This window comes from Photinus pyralis, unplaced genomic scaffold, assembly GCF_008802855.1.
Source record: "Photinus pyralis isolate 1611_PpyrPB1 unplaced genomic scaffold, Ppyr1.3 Ppyr1.4_LG1, whole genome shotgun sequence".
Lineage (NCBI taxonomy): Eukaryota > Metazoa > Arthropoda > Insecta > Coleoptera > Lampyridae > Photinus > Photinus pyralis.
Window position 1 is genome coordinate 46,021,813 of NW_022170249.1, and position 27,542 is coordinate 46,049,354.

The 27,542-nt window shown below is 34.6% G+C and overlaps 1 protein-coding gene across 2 annotated transcripts; it reads right to left on the reverse strand.

Annotated features, from left to right (window-relative positions):
* Positions 1-1,387: 1,387 nt before the first annotated feature.
* Positions 1,388-25,132, reverse strand: LOC116175438 (influenza virus NS1A-binding protein homolog A-like). Of its 2 annotated transcripts, XM_031493568.1 has the most exons (10): positions 24,991-25,132; positions 7,346-7,381; positions 5,048-5,196; positions 4,181-4,384; positions 3,803-3,979; positions 3,244-3,752; positions 3,037-3,194; positions 2,775-2,972; positions 2,206-2,724; positions 1,388-2,156 (listed from the first exon to the last, which is right to left on the reverse strand). In XM_031493568.1, exons 2-10 carry the CDS (start codon positions 7,365-7,367, stop codon positions 1,939-1,941), a joined length of 2,154 nt encoding a protein of 717 aa, XP_031349428.1. In that variant the 5' UTR covers positions 7,368-7,381; positions 24,991-25,132; the 3' UTR covers positions 1,388-1,938. The 2 variants fall into 2 exon arrangements, with proteins under 2 accessions (XP_031349428.1, XP_031349434.1); XM_031493574.1 differs by lacking the exons at positions 7,346-7,381; positions 24,991-25,132 and adding an exon at positions 4,860-4,909 and having other exon boundaries at positions 5,048-5,179.
* Positions 25,133-27,542: the final 2,410 nt, after the last annotated feature.

Below are 27,542 nucleotides of genomic sequence, written 5' to 3' on the forward strand. Positions count from 1 at the left end.
GCGGCACATAATTATTGGGGCCCTGTGTTGTATAACCGTTTACCTTCTTGTTTCCAATCTCTAAATGAACAACTTTTTTCCAAGAAACTTAAAACTTTTTTACGCGAAAATCCAATATATAACATCCAAGAGTTTTTAGATAACGACCTCAAGACTTTAACGCCTTAAGTTTTTTTTTGTTGTTTGTATTTTTTTTTTTTGGTTTAATTGTTATATTTCTAAATGATTTTTCATGTTATTTAATATTGTTCTATGTGTCTCATGTATTTTATGTTTAGGTGTTATACGATTTTGACGGACGAGTGTAAGCATTTTTTAAATGTATTAACACAATAAATTACTTACTTACTTACTAAAGCCCGAGGCTTGCCGTGGGCTTTAAAATTCTTGAGGGAACAAAAACTAGTTTAATCCAGTGTTACTTATACTATTTTTTCCAATACCGACCGATCTGAATCCATTTGAAAATTAATATGCTATAAAAACTATGAAACAGTAAGGTAGGTTTTTTAGGATGTCATAGTTACGCTTGATTGTTTGTAACTGTCAACAAAAATTAAGAATTTTTTATTTTGGTAAAATCATGCCTGTGAACCCTTCTAAAAATATTGAAGACGAAAGTGACGAAGCATATGAAGGCGCTTCTTTCATCTCCTAAGATGTCACTTGCTGATCAAGGTTAGTTTGTGTAAAACATTGCATGCTCATGCTTCCAAAGTTTGTGGTTGTAGATTGTGACAATTATGGATATTGGAGGAAGTTGCAGCTTGCAGATCAGAGGAATTTTTAAAAATTAACGTAGACTAGGTACATAGAAGATGGAGAATCGATGCTGGTCGTTAGAATTCCAGATACAAAAACTAAAAGTCAAGAGTTTTTACCATTGTTGAGGCGGAGAAGAACTCAGCTATTTGGCATTATATAGGAAGAGCTGAATGTACACCAAGGCCCTTTATAAATTGTGCTTTTCATATTACCTGTTCTGAAAATAAAGAAAATGAATAGGTACTTTCTGAATGTTTTACAAGAAATCAAAAATGAGGGATTAAAATTTTTTTTAATCCCTAGGGATTAAAATTACCTATTAATGCACAAAAATTAGGGATTAAATTCAATAAAAACGTGTCGGCATTGGAAAAAAACGGTAAAATCCGCATCCCTCACATGATCATTTATTATCCACTTGATTATTTCCAACTATTATATTGATTTTTAAAAAATCCTTTGGAATACATAGCTGATCTCTTTAATACGATTTTATTTAACATCTACACTCCACCTACTTTTGCACTCGATTTAAACGCGTCTCGTCTATGGAGACTTTCACAAATAAATTAACAACCTAAGACCCGCTACACTAAAAACTGCAGATTAGAAATTATATACATTTAATAATACACGAATTGTCTTTTTTTTATTGAAATAAAGATAAATTTTACAAGTAACGTACCGACGGCATTAAAATTAGGAAACAATAAAAACATTGTTAAATTAAACTCTAGCAATGTCCATTCAATGAGCAAAGATCAGTCTGATCCAATCACAGGCCAGATTTCTGGAATCAAATATACAGATATTTTAATATGTATTTTAACAGCAAGCTGTCCTTTTTTTTACATCGATATACTCTCAATTTCCTTTGATAAAATTAAGAAATGCAACGACATATATTATATATAATATTGTTTAATGCATTTACTGGAATACTCCCGATTTTCTATAAATGCTATATTCTATCCTACTAATACTTTCAGAGTTTAGTTACACTTACAAATAGATATCGTCTGCTAATTTCATGACATATTGAGTATAAAAACGGTATGCAAAATACTTTTTATATTTGGAGGCTTGGAACAATGTAAAATTTGAAATGAAACATGTTTATAAAAACCAACTGAAATTTGGTTTTAAAACTTATTAGTAGAATAGAAAATAAATTTAACTGCTGGTCCCGTTTTGAGTATGATTGCTGATAGGTGATTGGGTTTCACTTCTGATTGTTTTGTTGGAGTCTTCTGATATGCTTTTACGTGCAGAATTTCTTCGGTAGCGCGGCTTTCTTCGATAACCGGCATCGATGGATCCTTTGGGTATAAATGTGGTCCATTCGTTTGAGTTTTGGTCTAGATACTCGATTGTATTTAAGAAGGTTTTGCCTGGTAATAAACGTGGGTTACATTTAAAAGGGGAAAAGGAATAGATTACCGGAAAATCCGCCAACAGCGTAGAGTCTGTCTCCAACTACGGCAACTTCAACATTGGCCCGAGGAGTAGTCATGCTTGGACCAACGACCCAATTCCCGCTTTCTTCGTCCAACACTTCTGTTGTATTCAATGAATGTGTACCATCAGAACCTCCAACCACGTACAGTTTATTATTAAACATTGCCACCCCACAACCTCGTCTAGCCGAAATGATGGGTTTGGCCACGGTCCATGCGTTTTCAACCGGATTGAAAACTTCAACTGTATTTAAGCAATTCCAAGCGTCGCAACCTCCAATGGCGTAAACCAAATTTTTAAAAGCTGCAACACCTGCTTGGTATCGACCTGTATTCAGGGAAGCAACGGTGGACCAAGTCGAGGTAGTCGGATTGAAAATATCGCATTGCTTAATACCAACCTGCCCATTCCAACCTCCCACACAATAAATCACACCTCCAAGCTCACAAACTCCGAGATTGCTTCGTGCCAACGGCAATTTGGGCAGGTTGACCCACCGTCCTATCAAGTATCCATTGTATATACATAAAAAACGAGAGAGATAGACATACCAACAGTAACATCCAGCATTTCAACAGTATCTAACTCAGTGGTGCCGTTACTGCCACCAACAGCAAATACCTTGTCCTCAATTATTGCAATTTGGTGTCTTCCTCGTGCTTCACGCATTGAAGGTGCAGATTTCCACGTATTTGATTCCGGTATGTATTGTTCAACACTTCGTAGGCATTCAACCCGATCATACCCACCTAAACAAAATCAAATTGTCTTGTAATGGAAGAATGTTTTCTTCAATTTGTTTGTCAAACTTACCACAAACTAAAAGAGTATTCTGTAAATTGCCACATCCTACAGCGCAACGCGCAGAGGACATATTTTTGATTGTACAATAAAGATCAGGTTTCTCCTCGCTAGCGCATCTGCTTGAATCAGGAGTTGAAACAGGAGAAGGTGTGCTAGGTGGATTAAGTCTGAAAAATAATTTTGGGAAAATGCCACCTAGACTAGCTTGAAACGTACCTTAATTGTACTGATAGTGTAGTGAGTTTTCCTCCTAGAGTCACTAGCGCTAAAGTGCAATGTTCTGCGACTTGAGATGTGGCTATCAGGTTCCAATCTGGTTCACATTCAAGCTCGATTTCTTCGTCAATATCCCTCGAGTAAAAAAGCACTCGAGGTTTCACCGGTTGACTTAAGAATTTCCTTTTGTTTTTAGAATTTGGTTGAACGGCTTTCGATGACATCTTTTTGTAGTCCTGTACAATCTCTGTGTCGCTAATATCGCCAGAAGGTAGACCGGAACAATCTTGTAGAGAATTATCGATAGCAAGGTACAACATAAAGGTTTTTTCTGATAATGATTCCATGCGGAGAGATTCTTCGGTCAGTTGACGTTTGATCCATTCAAGTACTAACACGCAAAGAGATTTATGGTTGACCAAGGACATTTCTTCCCGTGATTGATTTAGTACTTCAATTTTCGCGCATAATAGATTCAGGAGGTTAGATGATTTACTGATTTTTTCAAACTGTAATGTGTAATTAGATACTGAAGGCTCAATTTATTTTGTAAACATACTTCAGCAGCAATAAAAGCATCAACTTCCTGAACGAAATCTTTATTTCTAGCAATACCAGGTAGGGAACGAATTTCAATGCAGTTGTCGACTGATAAATGCTTAATTAAATGCTGGGCACATTTGCGTGCGACTCGGTCCATTTTCAAGTGACATGCGGCCAGATAAACAGCCTTGACCTAAGGGAAATATACATTAGTAATGAGATAAGTTTGAAAACTTAAAAAAAAGATCTTGGGAAAGTAACTTTACATAAGAATCCTGAAATCCCCGATACCTGTTATTAAATTTATCCAACAATGCAATTCATTTTAAGGGGAAGAACTATTAGTGAGTGGCACTGGCGCCGCAAAAATGGATGTAAACTATACAATCCCTACCTGATCTGATAAAACTTTAAGTTTCGAAGTGTATGCATAGTCAACCAGTAACTCAAATGCTCTCTTGTCAAATCCGCCGTTAAGCTTGTAAGTGACGATATTCTCGTTGCGTTTCTTATCTTGATCAGTTGTGAAAAGTTCAAAAAGGTAAGGAGAAACGCTGGCCAAGACTGCACGATGGGCGTGAATTTCCCAATTGCCAATCTATAAATCAAACAATACATCATATTATAAAGCGCAAAGGCGGTAAAAAAAATAAATTCTATCAAAAAAAAGAAATAAATGACAAGATTGGTAAATAAATAAAAGTGTTACCATTTACATTTTTGATAACGCTCTGTAAACAGAAAAAATTAAAAGGGCTCCTTAATACTAAAATTTGTTCTGAACCATCCAAGTATGATTTACATATTTGGTATAAACTATATAGTGCAAATAAGCAACGAAGTCATTGACAATAAATATATAAATCCCTACTTGGAAAATAGAGTAGCAAACCTTATTTACCTAATTTTCAAGAGAATATCTCTGAAAACACAGAAAATATTATTTCTTGTTCGTATATTTCGATTGAAGTGTAAGAAACTAAAACGAAAAACTGAAGTTTTGCTCTGAAATAATTTTGTCTACTTGTCTAACTTAAAAGTCTTGCTTTTATAAATAATCCAAAACTACTCACTACATATTAAAAATAGTATTTATGACGAAGTGGAATCCAGAAATGTCTGACTATAAACATTTAAGATTTCAATCATTCATTGGAAGTTGTGTTTTGTGTGTCTAAGATACCAACTATTAGTGTACGTGTTTTGTGAAAATGAATGACTGAAATCTGTAAAATGTACGTTTTATAGTCAGTACACATACATGAAGAATAACATCACAAAAGTGACGATTTTTTCTCATCTTGTTAAGGGATGCGAGGGTGTTAGCCTGATGGAGATCATCCGTGTAGACTAAATGAAAGTGGATGACTTCTTCTTCCTCGGGCAATTCAACAGGTTCTCCTGGATTATCTGCAACGAAAATTGTTATGCATAAGGTTCATTGATGTCTTATAAGTTATACTAGAACATTATAGAAGGTGATTTATAAAAACTTGAAAGAATGTATGGAAAATTACCAAGATTTATTAGGTTGTGGCGGTACAATAACCTCTCTGAATAATATTACATAAATCAACCAAGGATTGAAGTTTGAGGCGTGTAGACATCTGTTAAATTGCATTCTTCTTGTTTAATTAATATGTACTTATTTATATTATTAACCCAAAAAAGATTAAATATAGGACTAGTTAAACCAAGCAAAAATTAATGTCTATACATAAATAAATGAATTATCATAAATTATTGCCTAGCTATTGATTGCAGCATTTTTTAATGCTTTGCAGGTACTTTAGTACTCTCATTTGTACGTCAGCACCCATCGGTGACTAACACGTGAGTGGCAATTGGATTATGTTAAGTAGATAATTTTCTAAGCAAATACGCTATAAAACATGATAATTTTAAAACCAAATGCAGAATAAGAATACACCTTAAACTAATTATACCCAAACTTGTTTATGTGAGGCTTTTACCCTAAAGTAAGGATTAATTGGTAGGTATTTAATAAAAATGCGTGCATAGTAAATTAATAGTGCGTCGCTCCTTATGAATTTTTCAAGATTTTTCGAAATTTGGGCGTTGCAGGGTCCGAGGTAGCGTTCGACCAGTTTGGTTCCTCTACTCCGTACACAGTGCTACAACGGTTTTAAGGTTTTCATTATACTGATCATATACAGAGCCAGAGTTGAAAACTTACCACTAAGATTTTGGGGAACCACTATTGACTTTGATTTAAAAGAATTCTATGGAAGTAGGTCGTTTCATTACTGTATAAGGTACCTATGCATAGGTCGCCTTAATGCTTCTCAGTTGCATATATGCAAATTGGAAGAGAATTACACTATTGCATTCATCCAAAAAGTGCATGTACTGTTCAAAGACTTGTTGAATTTGGACTGGAAAATGGGTGAATAATTTGCATAGGTAACGAGGATGTAAGAGCGAGTTATAGTAATTTCTCATTATGCCCAAACGCTATACCTGATCGAGTCGATGTCCCTAACAATTAGAAATACAAACTCAATTAATGATTGAAACTCGTGCCAAAATTCAAGGACAGTTGGAATCTAAAACAATTACCTGTACATCACGGGCGATACTAATCCCATGTTTATTGAATGTAATAAATGACACACTCTTCGCACTATCACAATTATTTAATCTCAAGGTTATTTAAAACAAGGGGAAATACATTTTCTCTTAAATAGGAGTAATTCGAGACCCTATTTATAATAAACATTAGCGATTTAGACAATAATTACTGCCAAGTGTCGTGATACGTGCAAAAAATCACGTTTCAACTTGGTCTAGCAAATTGAGATGTCTGATGTATTCATAATGGCCAATGATAAAGGATCCCCCATAAAAATAGGCATTAATAAGGTCACGTATATAGCCGATAATTTTCGTCAAGCATTGATCATTCAATTATACTCAAACAATATAGAGCACGGAATTCAAGGTCAGTGGGTAATGTAATTGATCTGTTCATACAATTTTACTTTATACCTACAATTCAGCTGTTTAATGTGCAGGTTTACGATAAAATTAATTTTGTAAATTTTCAAATATTTGTTGTATTTTGTTAAAGACGCATATGGGGCATACTAAAAAAAACAACTTTTTATTTTTAAATGTATTTACCTTGGAAAAACACCAAACAGAATATTGATTGAATTTTTTTTAAAAGAACAAAGTCTAGTCGTCAATTATGGTTTTAATTTAAAACTCCCATGAAACTAATTAGAAGCTGTGTAGCAATTACAAATAATACAATTATTACTCTAACCAAAGAGCGGATCTGTATGCAACGGCAAGGGTTGCAACAATTCCAACACCCATTAGAAATCAGTTGAGGAAATATATCACACACTCCCTTGACATAGCAGGATTTATTTTGTGACTTAAACATTAATTACTTCTCGTCTACTCTGATCGACCAGCATTACTTTGTATTAGACGTTGAATCGTCCTCAAACGGCTATTGTAAATAATTTTCGGATATAGATAGGTATAACAAAACTACTGGGGTTGAATTAATAAAAATAAAATAACTTACCGTCTTCATACGATGAACCCATTGTGGCGTAATTCACTGAAAGAGAAATTAAAATCAATTATTTAAATTTAAACTCTGTATTTTATTTTAAACATATTATTTATAGAGAAACAGACATCGTTAGGCGCTCACATCACCCCCGCCATTATTTACCAGTTAATGCAAAAAATAGCAGTAGGTATAAGAATAGCCAAACTAATTGACAATTAATTTTGCGAAAAGTGATCAAGTCCGAGATCTTTGAAAATAAAGTCAGAAGCAGAAACTTGAAATTCGTCTGGAATTTTTCTTACCCAATTTGATTTTTATTTTACGGGCGTCTATTAATTCGTTGCCATTTAATTCTTAAATAGAGTACCATTTCCTCATGGGCTGATGAGCTTGTTAAAAGTAATTTTCCCATTAAAATACAAAATGATAAATCTACAATCAGCGCTAGGTACCAACTTAAAAAAAGAGGGAGGGCTTGCAACAAAAGGGGGAGGGGGAGTTATTTGCTTATTATTAAACACAAATTTTTACATATTTCGATTTATGGTTGTCTTTAATAATGCAGGTACCAACAGCGTCGGTAAGAGAACATTCTCTACATACACTTTAGAAATGAATGCTCTGTCAGCTATACAAACTATACCGATATTGATAAAATTGTAGAAACTCTAGCTGCTTTTAACGTTTTTGATCAATATTAAACCCATGGTGAACATTATCATTGGGCTCTAATTCGTCTAATTGTTACCCTTGGTGCCTTAATGTCCCGCTAGCTACCGCATCAACCACACCTGTCTTGACTCTCGTTTTTCAAAACGTTTGGAGCGCGCTGTTCCAATTGTGACTATTTCATTAAGTTATTGGACAGTCAATGAAAGGTTTCAATAATTGTGCTTGCTCGAATCACTCCCAGGCGACTCCACGAAACGAATTCATTTCATAATTACCTACGTCGTATTTCTGTCTTGTTTGACACTGACATTCACCCCAAAAAAAAACCATGGCACGACTATACTTAAAATTAATTTCTCAAGAAAGGCAATTAACACTGTTTATTCTGTCTAGGAAAGTACCGGTGCTTCAACTTTCGACAGAAGTGTCTATATTCTCGCACCTTTTGTTCCAGATGAGCCCTTGGCCCTTAGCAGCAGTTGTTTCTTTCTAAGCTGTCTATTTGAGATTACATATTTGTAATATGCAAGGCCTAATATCACACATTCATGTGCACAGGATTGTTACTTGATTCTATTTTTTGTGGCAAACGTAAGGAATAAACCAATTCTTTTCTCTCAACCAAGCCAATTCGTTGCCCTTCTCTTACAGAATGACGAACATATTTATTATATTTATATCATACAGAAAAACCACAATGCTGGAATAATGACCTATACGAAATAAGTTTCGTCGAACTGGTCGTCCAGGAGATAAGGTTTCACGAATTGAAATGATATTTCCTACTCTTTAACGTAGACATACACATTAACTCTGATTTTTTCAAATTTGCATAATAAAATCTCCAAGATAAACTCCCATAATGCTTCTATGATATATGGTTTTTATGTGGTAATTATGTGGTAATTTTCGTACAAAGGTTATCAATGGCAAAGGCACATTTCGTAATCAATTTCAGAGTCAATGTGGGTAAATGTATGACTAAGATACGAATTCGTAAATTTAAGTTTTCTACCTAATTCATTACAGTAACCTCAGAGTGATCCGAATAAAGAAGTGCTTGATCCAACATGCAACGAGTTGAAAAGATAATCGCTTCCAAACGATTTACAGTAAATCTAGTTGCATGTGGTAAAAAAATGAATTTTGCAGTTTCCAAATCAAGTAACCTATGGTGGGCCTAAATAACGTGTGTTTATCCTGCATATAACAAATATTATTTAAACTGTACTTCAGTATTGTTTTCATGGTCTACTACTGGGAACCGTTTAAAGAAATTAAAAGAATCATAATTTGTCCACCTATACTAAATGAAATAATTAATACATCGTTAGATTCGTTGAAAAGAAGCCCTTTTAATAATATTATGCGTACTATGGTTTCCATTTTAATAACAAAAGTTTGTGGCAACTCAAATATAACTGACGCGCAAAATTCAATTACACTGTATTTTTGAAATAGTTTTTTTATGAGAAGTAACAAAAGTATATCCATTGAAACAAATATTCTTTCTTTCTTTTCCAATTTATCTTGCCTCTACGGGGTGTCGACGAATGTTGGTCAAGCCATGATTTCTAAAGATGTTCCATTAGCTTCTTTAAGAAATCGAAAAAGTTGATGTCCACCCCTACCAGGTAGGTACAGTCTGCAATGGAGGTAATATATGATTTTATTGAAAATAGCAATGAGCGCCAATTTTTACTGCCTGAATTGTTGAGCTTACTCGAAGGCTACGTTGCTGGCGAACGTACAATTAAAGAAAAACTGGATGAGGAATACGGGGAGGATATTATTACCACGAGGAATAAAAAAAAATCTGGTATTGTTAGTTTCCGAAATACCGGGTGGATTTTTTGATAAGCATAAAAGGGGGACCATACAATTGCACAATATTCTAATTTTGAGCAAAAAAGATGAAGCTGAACTTATTCAATACCTAGAGTACGAACTGGCTCCATTTTCTCTTGCTCTTTTTGATGAGGCGAGTATGCGAAAATTCAAAAAATCTGCTTTGTACGGAATTTTCGAAGAATCACGCGAAAATCAAATCAAATCAAATCAAATCAAATCATTTATTGTCAGAGTACCAAATGTGGCTTTGACATGTCAATAATGCACAATGTAAATAACCTAAATATAAAACAGCAACATTCGAGATATAACTACACATTTTCAATAAATATAAATATGGACGTACACTACACATTAAAATTTTGATTTACATAAAATAATAATAATAATGTAGCTTACGCTTACACTTATCATATATGTGACACAAGGGTGTAATATAAAAACAAAGGACATATGATGGGACGAACATACAAAACTGATACGCATCAAGGCACGAGTTACCATTTAGTGGAATAAATAAAGAGTATATAAAATAAAATCGAAAAATAAAATAAATTGACAGGTTTCATATAAGACTAGATAGATTATCACAGTTGAATTCTTCAATAGCGTAATATGCTTTTTTTAATAGTATTTCTTTTAATTTCTTTTTTAGTTGTAGTCTAGTCAACTCTTTTATTTGCGTTGGAAGATGATTGAAGAGTTTTTGGGAGACGTACACTAGTCCATTTTGCGTCTTGGTTAAACGGCAATAGTTTGGCCTTGGATAAATCACATTGATTGCACACATGCCACTGATGGTGTATATCCAGTATATCTTCTACATCGCGTGGTATGTCACCAAAATTACATACGACCCTATCCAGGGCCGGCTTCGGGCAAAAGTAAAGCATATTGATTATACACAGTGTGTACAGTGAATGGTGAAGCAAGCACTAAAATTTACGCCCTTGCTCGCCACGTTAAAGCCTGAATAATGAGAAATTTTGGCAAACAGGTTTTTAAAAATGTAGAGGTTCATACAAATATTTATGTATTATTAGAATGTAAGTACAGGTTGTGACGACATTTAGTTCCATTATCAAAAATCAAAGTCCTTTAACTGTTTTGATGATTTCCATCATTACTGTCAGCTTCACTCACACACGAGAAGTCAGCTTGGTCTCTCAAACAACCTGGATGAAGCCCTCAACTCACCGAACCAGATAAACAAAGTTCTCAGATATCTAAATAACACCAATTACAGCTCCAAAATATGAACCCTTGCTTCACAAATATAATGTAATATACCATTAGCCTATAAACTTATACACAACTGTATCTGTGTCAATGGCCTCTGATATGCTGAGACACATTAATCTCAATAAAAAAAAAAAAAAATATATGAAATTTATTGTTAAAAGAAAAATCCATATTATTTGAAATGATATTTTCTATGACTATCATTATATGTAAGTAATTTCGCCTTGAACATAATACGAGTATTGCAGCGAACGTAATTTGACTTCCTCATTTGTTGATTTTTGTATACCTATAGGATGTTTACGCCTTATTAATTAGGAAGTTTATATTACAGCGTGTGAACTGAGCACCTTCATCCCATCATTAGCATAAACGTACGAAAAATTGCACATAAATCCTTGAAAAGAGGCCACATATGAATTGTGCTAAACTGGTATGTCGAAATTTTTATAACTTAAATGATAAAAATGGGATGTTTTTGAATATAAATTTAAGACAATGTAAATAAATACTTGACTGATCACCAAATTTTGCATGAGTCAATCTTTTAGCTCCATTTCCTCGTCCATTTCCCTTATCCCTTGCCATACTTAATCGTTACCGTTCACTTTGACGTAGGTATTGCATGATACCAAAAGTTTACGACGAAACTACACGTAACTGTGTCACTAATTGACTTTCTAAATACGTAAAAAAGGAAGGAATTAAAACATATTACAATACGATTTTTCATCGCGTCATCTAAACTGATACCCAGCGATTTTTTCAGTTCGTTTGGAACGGAAATCGTCCTTCGTTCGCCTGTGTCTCCACGAACATTAATCAAGGATATCTTAAAACTCCAGCACAAGTTTCATTTCCAACGGCGTTAGAGATTAATTTTTTTCTGGTATACTTTTAGAATATAGCTCCTTTATATATTTTTTCATTGTATATTCAAGACGAAATAATTGCTTAACTAGTGTAGTTTCTCCATTTTTCATCAAAAGGGATAACGTTTATTATAAGTGTTGAAATCCATAGCGACAGAATTAAAACTCAAAATTCACTACAATAATTTAATCTGCGCCCCTCCTAAAACGATTGTATTCATTTTGTGCTTATTTTCAGAGACCGCACAAATTTTTTGCTACCCGTGTGCCGCTTTCATGACTCATGAGTGACTAGTGCTGAGATTATATTCACGCGTGACTTTGGAAGTGTGGAAAATCAGTTCTCATCAAACTCATAAAAAAAATTTACCACGTATTTCCATAGCAAAGGAGTCATCATCAGTGCACGTCTATCAACAATACTGTATGGTACTGATAAGTTATTCCTGTCGAAACGCGTTCGGATTATCTATGCTTTGTTGTATTAAAAATGTGAAATTTTGATGAGTAGTCCGCAAAATTTCTCGAAACTTTTTTCATACAGTGCCTTGTCATAAGGTTTTTGCCACATTTTTTAAATTTTCGAATAGACTACAAGAACATTCAAAGAATCTTGTAACTAGATCGTTCTACAAAGATTCTAAGGATTCCGGAGCTTCTAAAAATACTTCCATCATTATAACCATAAAAATAGTATAACAAAAATAATGCATTGAATGTTAGAAATTTGAAAAAAAATTTTTAGAAAATCCAAAGAAGAAATTAAAGATTTTGCAGAGTTCTGTAAATCGTAGAGTTTGCAAACATTTTATACAGATCTAAAAATAATTCAAAAAGGATTCTAATAAATTCTAAGAAGATCCTAAGGAAATTTGTACATTTTACCATTGAATAAAAACGTAGTGTTTTTATTCAATGATTTTACTTATTCTCTAAAAATACTTGAACAATGCTCTTATAATAGCAGAAAGATTGTAAAGATTTGAAAAATTATACGGAGAACAACATTGTAAAGCTTAAATTACGTGTCAATTGTTTCTTCAATTTTTAGCGCATTTCCACAAAAATAAAAAAAAATGCGCTATTGTGGCCACTTTGTCCGTCCGTCCGTCCGTCCGTCCGCTAACTTTGCGGCGCTACTAGTTTTTTATCTTAAGAGCTATTGTTCTACTTTTTTCGCTATTTGGTTCGTTATGGTGTCGAGTCTTGTACCAAGGAAGGAAGTATTTGAATGAAATTTGATACATAGGCACTTGGAATAAAGGAAAATCAAACGCCAATTTCAAAATTTGGTTTTGCGCATGCGCAGTGCCAACGTTTTTATTTATGGAAGAATTTAAACGAAATTTGATACTTAGGCACTTGGAATAAAGGAAAATCAAACGCCAATTTCAAAATTTGGTTTTGCGCATGGGCAGTGCCAACTTTTTTATTTATGGAAGAATTTAAACGAAATTTGATACATAGGCACTTGGGATAAAGGAAAATCAAACGCCAATTTCAAAATTTGGTTTTGCGCTTGCGCAGTGCCAACTTTTTTATTTATGGAAGAATTTAAACGAAATTTGATACATAGGCACTTCGAATAAAGGAAAATCAAACGCCAATTTCAAAATTTGGCTTTGCGCATGCGCAGTGCAAACTTTTTTATTTATGGAAGAATGTAAATGAAATGTGATACATAGGCACTTGGAATAAAGGAAAATCTAGCGCCAGTTTCAAAATTTTATTTTGCGCATGCGCAGTGCCAACTTTTTAGCGCATTTCCACAAAAATAAAAAAAAAATGCGCTATTGTGGCCACTTTGTCCGTCCGTCCGTCCGTCCGTCCGTCCGTCCGCTAACTTTGCGATGCTACTAGTTTTTTATCTTAAGAGCTATTGTTCTACTTTTTTCGCTATTTGGTTCGTTATGGTGTCGAGTCTTGTACCAAGGAAGGAATTTTTTCTGTACCGCTTACAAAAAAATTTATTGTAAAAAAAACAAAAAACCGTTTTTTACATGTTCCATAATTTTACACTTTTGCCGTTTATTAACGATCCTAGAGATCGTTTATAATTTTGCATTGCTATCTGTCGCCTGCCGTCTGTTCCTTTGTCTGTCTGTCCATCTATCTGTCCGTGTGAACGATAACTTTGTTTAGAAATGTTCGATCGCTTTTACATCTCCGTTAGTTATGAACTGAATTGCTTGAAATTCAATATGGGCATAGATTTAGCCATATAATACGCAATGCCAAAAGTTGGATAGAATCGATTCAAAATTCACAGTGCCCTTTTCGCATCTCGACCATTTATAAACCGAATTGCAAACTTTTTTACTTATAANTTTTTTACTTATAAAAGTATTTGAATGAAATTTGATTCATAGGCACTTGGAATAAAGGAAAATCAAACGCCAATTTCAAAATTTGGTTTTGCGCATGCGCAGTGCCAACTTTTTTATTTATGGAAGAATTTAAACGAAATTTGATACATAGGCACTTGGAATAAAGGAAAATCAAACGCCAATTTCAAAATTTGGTTTTGCGCATGCGCAGTGCCAACTTTTTTATTTATGGAAGAATTTAAACGAAATTTGATACATAGGCACTTGGAATAAAGGAAAATCAAACGCCAATTTCAAAATTTGGTTTTGCGCATGCGCAGTGCCAACTTTTTTATTTATGGAAGAATTTAAACGAAATTTGATACATAAGCACTTCGAATAAAGGAAAATCAAACGCCAATTTCAAAATTTGGTTTTGCGCATGCGCAGTGCCAACTTTTTTATTTATGGAAGAATTTAAACGAAATTTGATACATAGGCACTTGGGATAAAGGAAAATCAAACGCCAATTTCAAAATTTGGTTTTGCGCATGCGCAGTGCCAACTTTTTTATTTATGGAAGAATTTAAACGAAATTTGATACATAGGCACTTGGGATAAAGGAAAATCAAACGCCAATTTCAAAATTTGGTTTTGCGCATGCGCAGTGCCAACTTTTTTATTTATGGAAGAATTTAAACGAAATTTGATACATAGGCACTTGGGATAAAGGAAAATCAAGCGCCAGTTTCAAAATTTTATTTTGCGCATGCGCCGTGCCAACTTTTTTATCTATGGAACTATTTAAGTGAAATTTGATACTTAGGCGCTTGGAACAAAGGAAAATCTTAGTTTATTAGTTAGTTATAGTAAATTAGTTTTAAAATTTAGGTTTGCGCATGCGCAGTTCCAACTTTCTTATTTAGAAAAGCATTGAAATGAAATTCTTCTCATAAACTGAAATTGAAGTAGCACGCCAACAATGGATTGCCCATGTGCAACGCTATCTTTCATATTTGTGGCCGGATTTTTACGATTTTAACAGAAGTTGCATGGGAAATGAATGCAAGTGGAAATGCGCTTTATGTAAATCGTTTACGATTACTTTTTAACTTGTTAGTATTTGATTTGAAAGAATAACGTGCGATCAAGAACTGACGTCGAATCGCCTTTGAGAGTTCCAGTTAAATGATTTCCCAGGCAAACAAAAATTCCGAAGGTGACTCGACAGCAGCTCTTTTTTAATCGAAGGCCATATTCAGTTTTATTTGAAACCGTTTTCAAGTTCTAAAAAGACTCTTTTTATCATAACACCTACATCTAATACCAGCTTCTTGCGTGAATTCACTTCGTCTATCTGACCGTTTGGAATCTAAGGCCGGAGATTACATAGGAAGTTGCGGTTTTTTAAACAATGGTCGTGACCACGTAAGGTAATTGTAGATTGGTACATTTGTCGCTTACGGTACACATGAGTAGCAAATTAATAAATCTTCATTAGCTACGTTTTTATTTTTATTAAGGGCCCGACAGACTCTTTTTAAAATTGTGTGGTGGTCCGTCCAAATCTACATTGGATTAATGTCAAAATGGTCCAGCCCTGGCTTTATTTGGATAACGCTTGCTTTTATTACCCTTAACCTTTGAAATTGTGTTTTGTGTTTGCATATTAAAGGTCTAATTGTAAAGAGCAGGGTGAAACTATAATACCCTGTAGATCGGTATGTTTATACGAACTTTTAATTTTTTTAATCCTAAAATGAGCCAAAGAATTAGCTCCTTCCGTATTTACATCATATCTAGGAACACCCTGTAAAATATACAAAAAAGATACAAGACGCCGACATGAATTGCCCCCCCCCCTCCCCCCATCATCACAGCAAAAGATGTTAATCCGCGTGCTAATATGAAACTCCCATCTTAACTGTATAAATATGCGATAATCTAGTATTGTATATGTATAGTTGCCTTCCGTAGTAGGTTTAGTAGTAGAAATGGTAATGAAAGTCTCTCAAGATCTTCACTTTCACAATGCCATTTCTATTCATTTCAACCATGTTCATCGCTAACCGTTTAAAATATACGGAATAATTGCATCAGCATGTCGTGCATCTTAATTTTATCAATTTACGTGCCCTAGAATAGTTGACTGTCATTGAAAAGATTACAAATCGCGACGTTTGAGAAAGTCCATCAATTACGCGATAACGTGAATTCAGCCAAAATGAAACCTTCATTTTCATGCCCACGTTTTTCCAGGAAATTTTAGTTTTCATGACAATAGACCTGACTACCTTTCCAGCCTCCTCTCACTGTACTAAACACCTGTCAAAACTGACACATTAATATTAATAAAAAGATTTATGTGATTTGAAGTTTTATATAAAGAAATTAAAGTACTCGGCCACAAAGGGGCCGCGTACTTTATTGTTTCCTGGCCAGGAAATGTGTCATTTTTCTGACTTATGTAAATCACTATTACAGCAGACTTCATAATCCGATTTAAGTAACGTCAAAGGATAGGAGAGTTTTCCTATAAGTACCAGGACAAAAGTATCAATTGTTTTCTCATTTGTTCTTATTTTTATTAGCATTTGACGTTGAAGGTTTAATATTAAATATCCAGAAGAGGCAATCTACATGTATTAGTGACTATGATAGAAATCTGTGTACATCAGTTTATCTATTCTTGCTTTTACAATAAAACCTAGATCACTCATTTAAAACGGATAAAAATGCGTATGCTATAAAATAAATAATAATAATATATGCAGTTCCAACACTAGAAAATAGAACAGACATGAAAAAAGTGTTAAAAATTTGGATTATACAATATACCTCGCAATATACGTTAATATAATTATTATAAAAGAACGAGGAAAGAAAATGTCTGCCCCATTATACAGGGTGTTCCTAAATAGTCCAGTAGGCCCTGGTTTTATTTGGATAATCTTTTGTTTTTATTAGTTTTGACAGTGCGCATTTGAAATTGTATCTTGCGTCCAAACTGAGACATCTAATTGGTAAGGGTTTTTATATTTTATTTTGTTTTTGATTGATATTTTTGTTTCTTGTCCTGTCCCTTACGAAAGTGGGCGAAATGTTGAGTTTTCGTTCAACATTGACACGGTCCTATCCCGGAGTTCGCTTGTATCTTGTGATTGCATATGTAACACCCCGTTGATCGGTATGTACATCATATTTTGGAGCACCCTCTATAAATACGGAAATTGTATGAACCATTCACTTTTTTCCGCATTGGATCCTTTTTTTAAATCGTCTTTTATCGATCAAGGTCCAATTGAAAGTTTCCCTCCGAAGTGAATGCGGTATATGTTCGTATCTTGCAAAGGTTTCATAATCAGTTTTCATAATGACGAAAAACGGAAATCGAAACTTGGTAAACAGCTTTTAAGTAATAAACAAGAGATAAGTTTTATAAGTAATTAAAAAAGCGAGCAAAAATTACATATCATGCCGATTTTTTATAATTTTAACCAGAAAAACTTTTTATTGTTTGCTATACCTACCTAAGAAGGTCATGGTATTTTCTCAAAAATAGGCATTTAAAATGTTATCGTTATCAATGGTCGATTTTACGGACCGATGGTCCTGTGGGCGACTATACTTATTGCTTACAATTTTTCTAATGAATTCATTTCTTATACCGAATGCTAATCAACCATAAACTTGGGACAATTTTATTTCACCATAAAACATAAAGTAACTACAATATACTGAATAAACAGTTTCTTATTTAACAAACAAATGTTTGTTGATAACAGCCGCGTCACCACATCATGGTACATTTATTACAACTTCGTATTGAAAAATACTAAAAGTAGATACACACAATGTATTATTGGCTAGCTATAGCAGAATCATGAACAAAACTCAATGGAACATTGAAAAGTTCATCTTTCAGATTTATTGGATTTTTAAAAAAAGGCCTTCCATGATGTTGCGTTAATGATAGCACACATTTTAACCAGGTTTCCATACATTTATTATAACTTCTCACACCTAGATATATTTTTTGCGCTTACGTCAATGTAATGAAAGCGTGTCAACAATTTGAGAAAGATATACTCCTTTTTGGGTTATCTGGTTTGTCTAAACTTACAGTTTACTTAAAGATATGAGTAGACCAATTCAGCCGAAATTTCTCTTTTTTTTTTTTAATATTCCATACAAATAAAGTAGGGATTATTTAATAATTTGGTATTAGTAGGTTACGTACTGTAATACACTGCAATTGCGTGATGAATAATAAAAAAGCAATAAATGAATTATGTGCAGTGACGGTATAAATTGATGTCTCCAGATTTTTCAAACAGTATACTTTTTACTATACTGACAGTTTCAAAAGTGTTGATCAACACTATCGCAAATCAAACACAGTTAGCAGTAAAACTTGGGACCAATACTATTCTTCATATACACCGTATAAAACTTCACAACACAGGTTCTTTGGGAAAAGAAAGATGCACGTTAAGGGGGTGGAAAAAAAGGAAAAAAGGCCAACGTGTTTCATTCCTCCGGCACCCCTGACTACAGGGATACCGGAGGCGGGCTGCTCAGGGCTTCCTGGCCCTCTTCAGCCAGAGAACGGGATTGTAAGGATGGGTAAAGTTAGGGATGGGAACGGAAGGAACGGAGTTAGGGTGCTGAGGGGGAGAGTACTGCTCCAGCATTCGCCTCGTAGATTTCAACATAATGCTAGCATTATGCGAAGCTACGTATGTCTGAGGAAAACCCCCTGACAAAACCCCAGACAGAGCAGTCGGCAGCGGGATTCGAACCCACAACCTTCCGAATAGCATCGGTGAGCGCATCCACTGCGCCACGTGCCTCGGTTAAGGGGGTGAGAATTACGCGGTACAGGGATCAAACTGCATACCGTCTCTAAGTGTAAACAATAATAGCAATAACCCTAAAACAAGCCAAAGTATTAACCGATCATCGAGATCTCGGCTTATTGACAGTTGATGACGGTACTACACAAGATTGTCAGTGTATGTGGGTTGCAGGTACTTTCCTTTGTACGGGTTGTAATTTCAATATTCTGACAAAAAATGTCTAAATTTATAACGAGCAACAAAGCACTAGAAGAAGCAATTTGTTTTTATTGATGTTAACGAAATTTTTAGTGTTAACAAGATGCATGTAGTATTGAAATAAAGCGCGGTTTCCCGCATTTAAATATACCTACTGAAACATGTAAAGTCTTGTATTCGCATAACTTTGGTTGTTTTTTTGTTCAATTCGTTGTCTTAATAATTATTGACAATCTGTATCAACAGATCCATTATAAAGGACACATCAACTACTATAAATACCACTAAAGAAATAACGTGCCACTTACTATTAAAAGTAATTAGTAAGCATGCTATTACTGTCCTTATTGTTTTTGGCATGACATGCTTCTGGGAAATATGGAATAAAGAATGTCGACATTTAAGCACGCCAAAGCTAAAATGTAATTAGTCGAATAGCCATGGGCGACAAATACAAATTTTGTGGGTGACAGAATACTTGACCTTAAATTACCACTTCTAATTATTCGTAGCGATGTGAATTTCTCGTGGAGTCAATTGCACCTATTCAATCCAACAACGATTATTTTATTCCTCAATAAGCATTTCCGAAAATAAATTCTTATGAAATTGTGCTTGTTTTAAAACAAATTATCTTAATCCTGCGTATTGACCCAATACATAGTTTAACGTAATTATCATTAGCACTGGCAATAAAAAAAGGGAGAATTAGAACTCGTTAGAGAGCGCTTTCGTCAAAGGAAGCGGAAAGTCTGGAAAGGGAGTCCAAGGCGAAGGCAAGTAAGGATTGGGTCAGGAATGAGAAAATCAGGCAGAGGCCTGGACTGGTATAAGCGTCGAAGGAAGTCCTAGTCGAGGAGACAATTGGTATGAACTTCACTCTGGGAGAATAATTATGAACTTGCTGGTTGAAGGGAGACCGAATTAGGAAGATATGAGGGAGAAAAAAAAGTCAAATCGAAATGAACGAGACGACGATATACACTGCACTTGTTTAATGCATTTTATACACAATTTCGTATTATCCTTGATATTTAAAATGAAAATGACCAGCAAGTTTGTTGTGTTCCCAAACATAATGCCATTTTAACCGCTCCCTCAATTAGGATGTCTATGAAGATCACAGCTTAATGTATATTGTTTTGTATTTTCTTTCAAGTTATGCAAAATGGTCCCTTGAAGGGTTTCTATTCTCAACGGGTGGCGGAGCACACTGTTTTGGGGCAACCCACACGTCAATGTCAACCCCTATTATTCGGTTGGGTTATGTATTTCTTTCGACCTGTGCAAATTTCTTCGCTTGTTACATGCTATAGACGTAAGACGATATTGGAAACTATAACCTTTGACAAAAAAAAACAGAATTTGGAATAACGGTAAACGCTTCAGTAGCATAAAGGATGAAGGAATCAAAATCAAATAATTTTCAGTGATTTTTTATATATAACTCTCGCCAGGAAAGATTGCCGGTCACAGCACGCATTGTGTCAATTTACATGTTTTTTTAAAGATGCGAGCAACATCCGGAATAGGATCGTGCCAATGTTGAACGAAAAGAGCAAGAGGTAATACGCTAGTGACAAGGACGATTAGTCTCGACGTACATGGGACAAGGTTCGATTCCAGGGAAATTATCGACTCAACCTCATTAAAAAGGAGTACATGGAGTTCCCTGGAGTAATAATAAGCGATAGTGTGCTTGCCACACACAACCTTCCTCGAGTTAATGGCCTAACGCGGGTTTATAATAATTATTATTACCAATTCCGCCCCGTTTAGGGGTGCGCCAATTTGGGATCAGAATTTACAGGGTCAATCATACCTACCCATGATTGCTATTCATGGCGTAGTTTCTTTACAAGAACTTTCGCAGACGCAACTCGTTGTTTGTGCAGTTACAATCTTATACCTCAAGAGGCAAATTGTTAATGAACTCCACCTTAAAACTCAAACATAACAAATAATAATTACGTCACAATACCTTGTTTACGTTGAAATTATTTTGGAGACTACGTAGGAAAATGCATCACAAATAAAATCATATTTTTAGTTTTTTGAGGGTCAAATGAACATTAGTAATTGAAAGTTGAAAGGCGAAGTTTTCGTTAATTCCCATTGTCAACATTTATCGCTGAAATTTATTACGTTGAGGTATCTCGTTTGAAACAAAACTCTTAACTTTCCTATTTAGACAGGAACAGTAATGTTTCCATGGGTGAACATTTGCGATATATGTAGGTAATTCAATTACAGTCTACCTAAATATTACACAAGGTATACCGTTTGATAATATAATTAGCAAACTTACGCATATACATACATTAATATGTACCAAATTCTATCGTACATTGCAAATTTACGTTCTTTTTTTATGGAAAGTTCAATACGAATTCCAGCAACTGGTTGGAAAGATCTGGTAAAAAGTGGATTTTATCCTTTATTTTACTATAGGTTGCCTGCAATATCGCACCTTCATCATTTGCCTTCGACATCTCGTTGTCCCAGTTGGCCTACCCAGCAAGAGGGAAAAATATTACATATTCAGAAAATTAGTGCCACTTTGTTATCCTACTTTTTGTTTTTAGTCACATTAGGAACAGTAGTAAATTAAAAATGACATGGGTGGAGTTAACTTTCCATTAAAATTAAGATGGAAGCACAAAAGAAACTACGACAAGTACGAGAAGAGGATAAGATTTCCTATTCAGGAATTTGTTGCTATAAAATAAAACTGAATTTTGTGTTGCAAGACAGAAAATTGACAGGTTTCATACTAGACTAGATATTATCATAGTTGAATTCTTCAATAGCGTAATATGCTTACGCTAACGACATTTATAATTGAAACATTTACCATTACGAAAAAATGGGGATGTTAAAAAATACTGTTCCAAAAAACCATGTCGACATACACACGACATTTATGAGAGGAAAATATACGATGGATGAATTTTTTAATTTCCTATTATTGGCTTCCCTAATTATTTTAGAAATAAAGTCTATTTAGGTTTTTTATATAGAGAAAAAAATTACGAATCCGTACTATCGTTTCCTTTTTTATAAATTCAGAAACAGTAAAATTGAAAAAATTTAAAACTGTGAACATGGAATTATGAAATTAAACAAAATCGCCTGCATTTGCCATTAGTTAGCTTTTGTTTGATCTCAAACTGTCATGGCAGTGGCACCACTGATTTTCTTAAAAGCGCCAGTTTTTAGTTATCAAATTTCTTGGTTTCAAACTTCAAAAAATTAAGAGCTATACTAATCATGGATTCGTAATTTTTTTTCTAGAAAAAACCTAAATAGAATTTATCTCTAAAATAATTAGGGAAGCCAATAATCAGAAATGAACAAAAAATTACTATTGAAATTCCTATGGTGCGATGTTCAAGTCACCACCCGGTTTATTTAAAGGCTTCGTGTCATAAACATTTTTTTCTAATTTCAGATATTTGGGCACTATCCGCCACTTACCGCTTGACTCACCCTGTAGAATGAATTTCCAAGGTCAGCGTGATAAAATTAGCTATCTTTTAACATTTGACGTCGTCTCCGTCGTCTCCATTTTGCGTGTATGATTCAAATAAATTTATCTCCATGCCAAAAATAGCTCTACTACGGGGTGACTTTCTTGGCGGGGAAATTCTCCATTTTATTAACGCAGTGAGTTCGCCAGTGATAGCGATACGATAAGTTCGATTTTAAGTTAAGCCTGTGAATCCGGAATTAATTTCCATTAATAAACATTGTTAATAATCACGAGCTTATTGCACAAAAGCCCGATAATTCACATGCGGCATCGCCGTCCTTGTTTTAAGTCCAAGATTAGCATTATTTTCGTGTGCGGCAGTTTTGGCCAGTACGTGACCTTTTTTTCGGCGATAATCTCTGAACTGTTCTTTTCCAGATAACCCGAAGTGTACAAAAAAACCAAGGTTACTTTCATTTTGCAGGTAAACACTTTTTCGCGTATAAACTAATATTGTGTGCCGATTTTCATTACAATGAAAAAGCATCAGACTGTGTTGATCCAATTATGTGTAGTAGGTTGGAATTCTATTCTACTAATCCATCAAGGAGATTATCCCATTCCGTTAACTTTATGTTAACACTAATGTGCTTATATTGTTCCAATGCAATAAGAACTTATTGGTTCATTAGTCAATCCCTAAAAAGTGCTCCAGGATGTAATATGACAAACATATTATATATTAATCTCTCCCCACGCTGACGCCATTAACTCAATGAGCAAATTAAGCTTTTTTTAGACGAATATGAACGGTATTGGATATTGACCTCAAACTAAAAGTTATCTAAATGGTAACTGCAATAGTTTTTATTACAAGCGTCGCAAAATCAGTTACTTAACAAGGAATTCGAAAATTTGATTGGGATGGAGGCAATGAATAAGTTTCGAAGGTCTAAATGAGGTTCTGAACATTCTCCGATAATTTTCGATCGTGTGATAAGCTTCAAGATTAGTTTGTCGAATTACGCATTGAATAAGTGTTTTTAACTCAATGTGTAAAGGTAGTAAAGAAGGGAAAATAAAGGGCGTTCTATAATGGTTCTGGTAGTAGTAGGACTTACGAACATGAATCTAGGGCCGAGGGCCGTTGATAAGTTGAATATGGATTCATGTAAATGCCAAATACCATCAGGCACATGCGAACAAAACACAACGAAAACTCCTGTAAGTTTTGAAAAAAACGATGAACTGAAACTCTGATTCGTTCTTTTCACATGGTGATTAATTTAGTTATTTTAGCTGGCAGAAAAACGCACGTTGTGCAATTCTTTTTTTTATTTAAAATCGCTTGTATCGATCGTCAAAAAAAGACCACCCTGTTTAATATTTAATGAAACCAAGGTACAAGGATAACGTTTAATAGCACAATTACAGATAATTTTCAAATAATGATTCAATACTAACCCCATTGTATGGAGATTAAAAAATGATCCAATTAGAGAAGCCCTTGAGCAGTTAAATAAAGGCGGGCATTCGTCGGGTTATAACTCAAAACCGAAATTCTTATGAGATACACAATAAAAAGAAAGTGAAATTCTGTCAACACAGAATTTTAACGGAAGGGTGTTATAAAGGTATCTGGCCCTTTAAATTTTTGGTACAGCTTTGAATGGGCACCGTAGAATGAGACGAACTATAGATATAACGATCATATAAAATTTTACGACGCCACCGACGACGTTTAAATAAATATTTTCAAAGCACTGCGCAACAACCTGACCTTCCTCAATTAATGAAACAAAAGTTACGCATACCCGGTAAACCCAATTATTCAATTGCCAGAAGGTGGTTTTTATTTTAATCGCATCAGTAGATTAAAATAGGGGCTGATTGTAAAAGGCGTTCACAATTATGGTCGACTTTGCGTAGCTTTCATAGCGAACGGCGACAACCTGGGTCATCAACCTTTCTCCCGGTTCGTTTATCTAGCACCCTCACATTTGGCTATCTAGGGGTAAATCCTTAATATGCACTAACAACATAAAACAACCTTGTAAGCGATAGTGCGTAGTAAAAGAAAATACGCAAGGGTCGGGGGTGATTTGTTTACACGCCGAATCGAATGAAAACGGGAAAATATTGAATGAAATCCGCCGAGAGGAGGTAATTTAAAGAAACTCACCCTGTATAAAACAGCAATCGCAGTATTGTAAATGATGATAAAATGCGCTTATCGTTTTAGTAAGTTATTTTGCCAAAATGATCTACATCACACGTGCTTGCACTGCCATATTGATGGATACTTGGGGAAGGAGAACAAAAGCTTTTCCTATTGAAAATCGAGTATGCGCGCAATGATTTTAAATAAAACGGTCAAAAAGCTGTTGGAAACGACATCTGCACGAGCTTTCCAAAGTAACACCTTAAGCGTGATAAGTTGCCTATGCTACAGTAACAGAAATTTAATACAGGGATTTTTCACATATGGGGTAGGTATATGCAAAGAGTATATAACGTAAATACTCTTTGGTATTGGTACTATAATTATGTTACCGGCAAACTGCGAAATCCGACAATTTGCAAATTCTCTAGACATTTTGAGCAATGGAGTTCGAGTTCGCGCTTTCTCTGGTCCTCTTTAAGGAATTCGCGAATGCCCCTACATTCAGGCAAAGGGCGAAGGCTCCGTCATTTCCCACAGATTGTGCGTACAACGTTGCCATTGCCATTACGTTAAGCCTATGTTTCATATGACGTAGATTTTCATATAGATTTCGAAAATGCAATAAAATACAGAGTGTTCTGTTTAAAATAAGAAAGTTGTTATCCACATCCGATGAAACCGGAAGTGAAACGATTATGATAACATTTTCTTTCGATAGATTATGAAAAATTATGTTTGTATGCAAATGTTTAGATTTAAATTATCATTGAGAGCCTGAAATACGGTAACGGTTTGCGTGAAACAGCCTGTATATGTTAGCGGCAAAGCCCGTTACGTCGCTAAACTTAGGTTTACCTAGTAATTCCAGCATTACCGAACCTTTTCAGGCAAAGTTCGAGGTTTTCACTTACGATGATACGGTTAATGATTAAAAAGCCTAACATTTTAATATTTTTAATCATTGATATGAGGGTCGTGTGATACGGTTCCTGTTATGAAATAAATAGGTAACAATATTAAAAAGTCACAAAATATATTTGGTTTTTGATGTAGTCCCCTCTTGTACTTCAACTATCGTTTCTTCAACCCCACGATCCCCACTCGAACATGCCTTTCCTCGGGCGCCACGATGCACCAGTGCATTTGCCAGTTGCCATACTGCAACAAGGTCCAAACCGTTTCTCCATGGCGAATAGTACTCTACGTTGATTGTTTTACACTTTTCCAGGTAGTCGTCTAGCTCTAGCAGAATACGCGTAGCATCTCAGAAAATCGTGGAATGTGTCGATGATTTTTGAAGTAACAGCGAAAATCGGCGCGCTAGGAAGTGGCGCGTTGGCAACGGTAACGCTCGTTCTGTCTTTTCTTGCGAGGTGCTTCGTACGAGGATACCTTTTTGCAAAAGATTTTATCCATTACTAACTAGAGCCCATTCAAACGACCACTAAAGCAAAGCAAATGATCCGAATGCTTTATATTTTGCATAGTTTTAATTTTAACCGGTCGCCACTAAATACCGCTTTGATCATTTGAACAATGGGACTTCAAACGACCCTCGTAACTAATAATTAATTACGGTTTGCCAAACCTGAAAAGACCGTTAAATCTTTCAAACCGTCAATTTCCATAGAAACAAATCTATCGCAGACAAGGTTATTTATTGACTGTATTTTACACCAAACCATTTGCTGTTTATTTAAGTTGCCTTTGCCATTGTTTAGCCGTTGCCTTCTTCATAAACTAACAACCACCCTAATGTTTATGTCTTCTTAAGAGAACATTATGTTATCGAGTTTATTTTTATTTAGTGCCTAAACATATCTTATACGTTTTGGTCTTGTATTTATATAATACATATTTTATTGTATATAAACACCTCAGTTTTATTGGACATCAAATTCGATCCTAAGATTAAATCCGAGGATAGAATCTTTTGGTGATTCTAAGTAAGCCCCAAAAGTGTGGAAAATTTGAGAAATCTAAGAATTCGAAAAATCCAAACAAGACGGAAAATCTTTAGAAACGTGGCCTCCAAAGAAAATCTAAAGAATATGAACGATGTCAAGTATTTAAAGAGTTTCGGAAGCTCGAAGAAACGGAAGAACCTGGAGCAGTTGTAGAATCGAAATAATCTGTATCATCTGAAGAATTGAAACGCATCGATGTGTCTTTGTATAAGTTAGAAGAAGTTAATAATGTGGCAAATTATGGGCCAATTTCTATATAATCCCCATTCGAAGGTAAGTATTTAAAAAAGCAATATGTATGCAAATCTCCAACAGTCCAACTTCTTTGAATGCTAATTTGGTTTTCGCAAGGGAAATGTACTTTAGATGCTTTTTTTGAATTTGTAATTAATGTAAAAAAATTTGGCATCGTTTATCTGAGAATGTCTCAAGGAATGTTTTAATGAGTAGGTACTCATATTCGTTTATACATTCCATATTAAGATATGGCATCTTTCTTTAGGTACGAAGAGTTTTTGTTCTACATCGAGGTGCAGTATAAGAATAATTAATTTTTTTCACTACTAGCGTCTGATGACATGATTATTAACCTTTTTTCCACTT

What these genes read in the sequence shown, in the direction of transcription:
- LOC116175438 (XM_031493568.1), bottom strand. Translation starts at nt 7,367, where the DNA reads ATGGGTTCATCGTATGAAGACG. An exon ending in TTTGTGATGTTATTCTTCAT is followed by an intron (nt 4,385 to 5,047) that starts GTATGTGTACTG and finishes TTTGATTTATAG; the next exon opens with ATTGGCAATTGGGAAATTCA. An exon ending in ATGCTTTTATTGCTGCTGAA is followed by an intron (nt 3,753 to 3,802) that starts GTATGTTTACAA and finishes TACACATTACAG; the next exon opens with TTTGAAAAAATCAGTAAATC.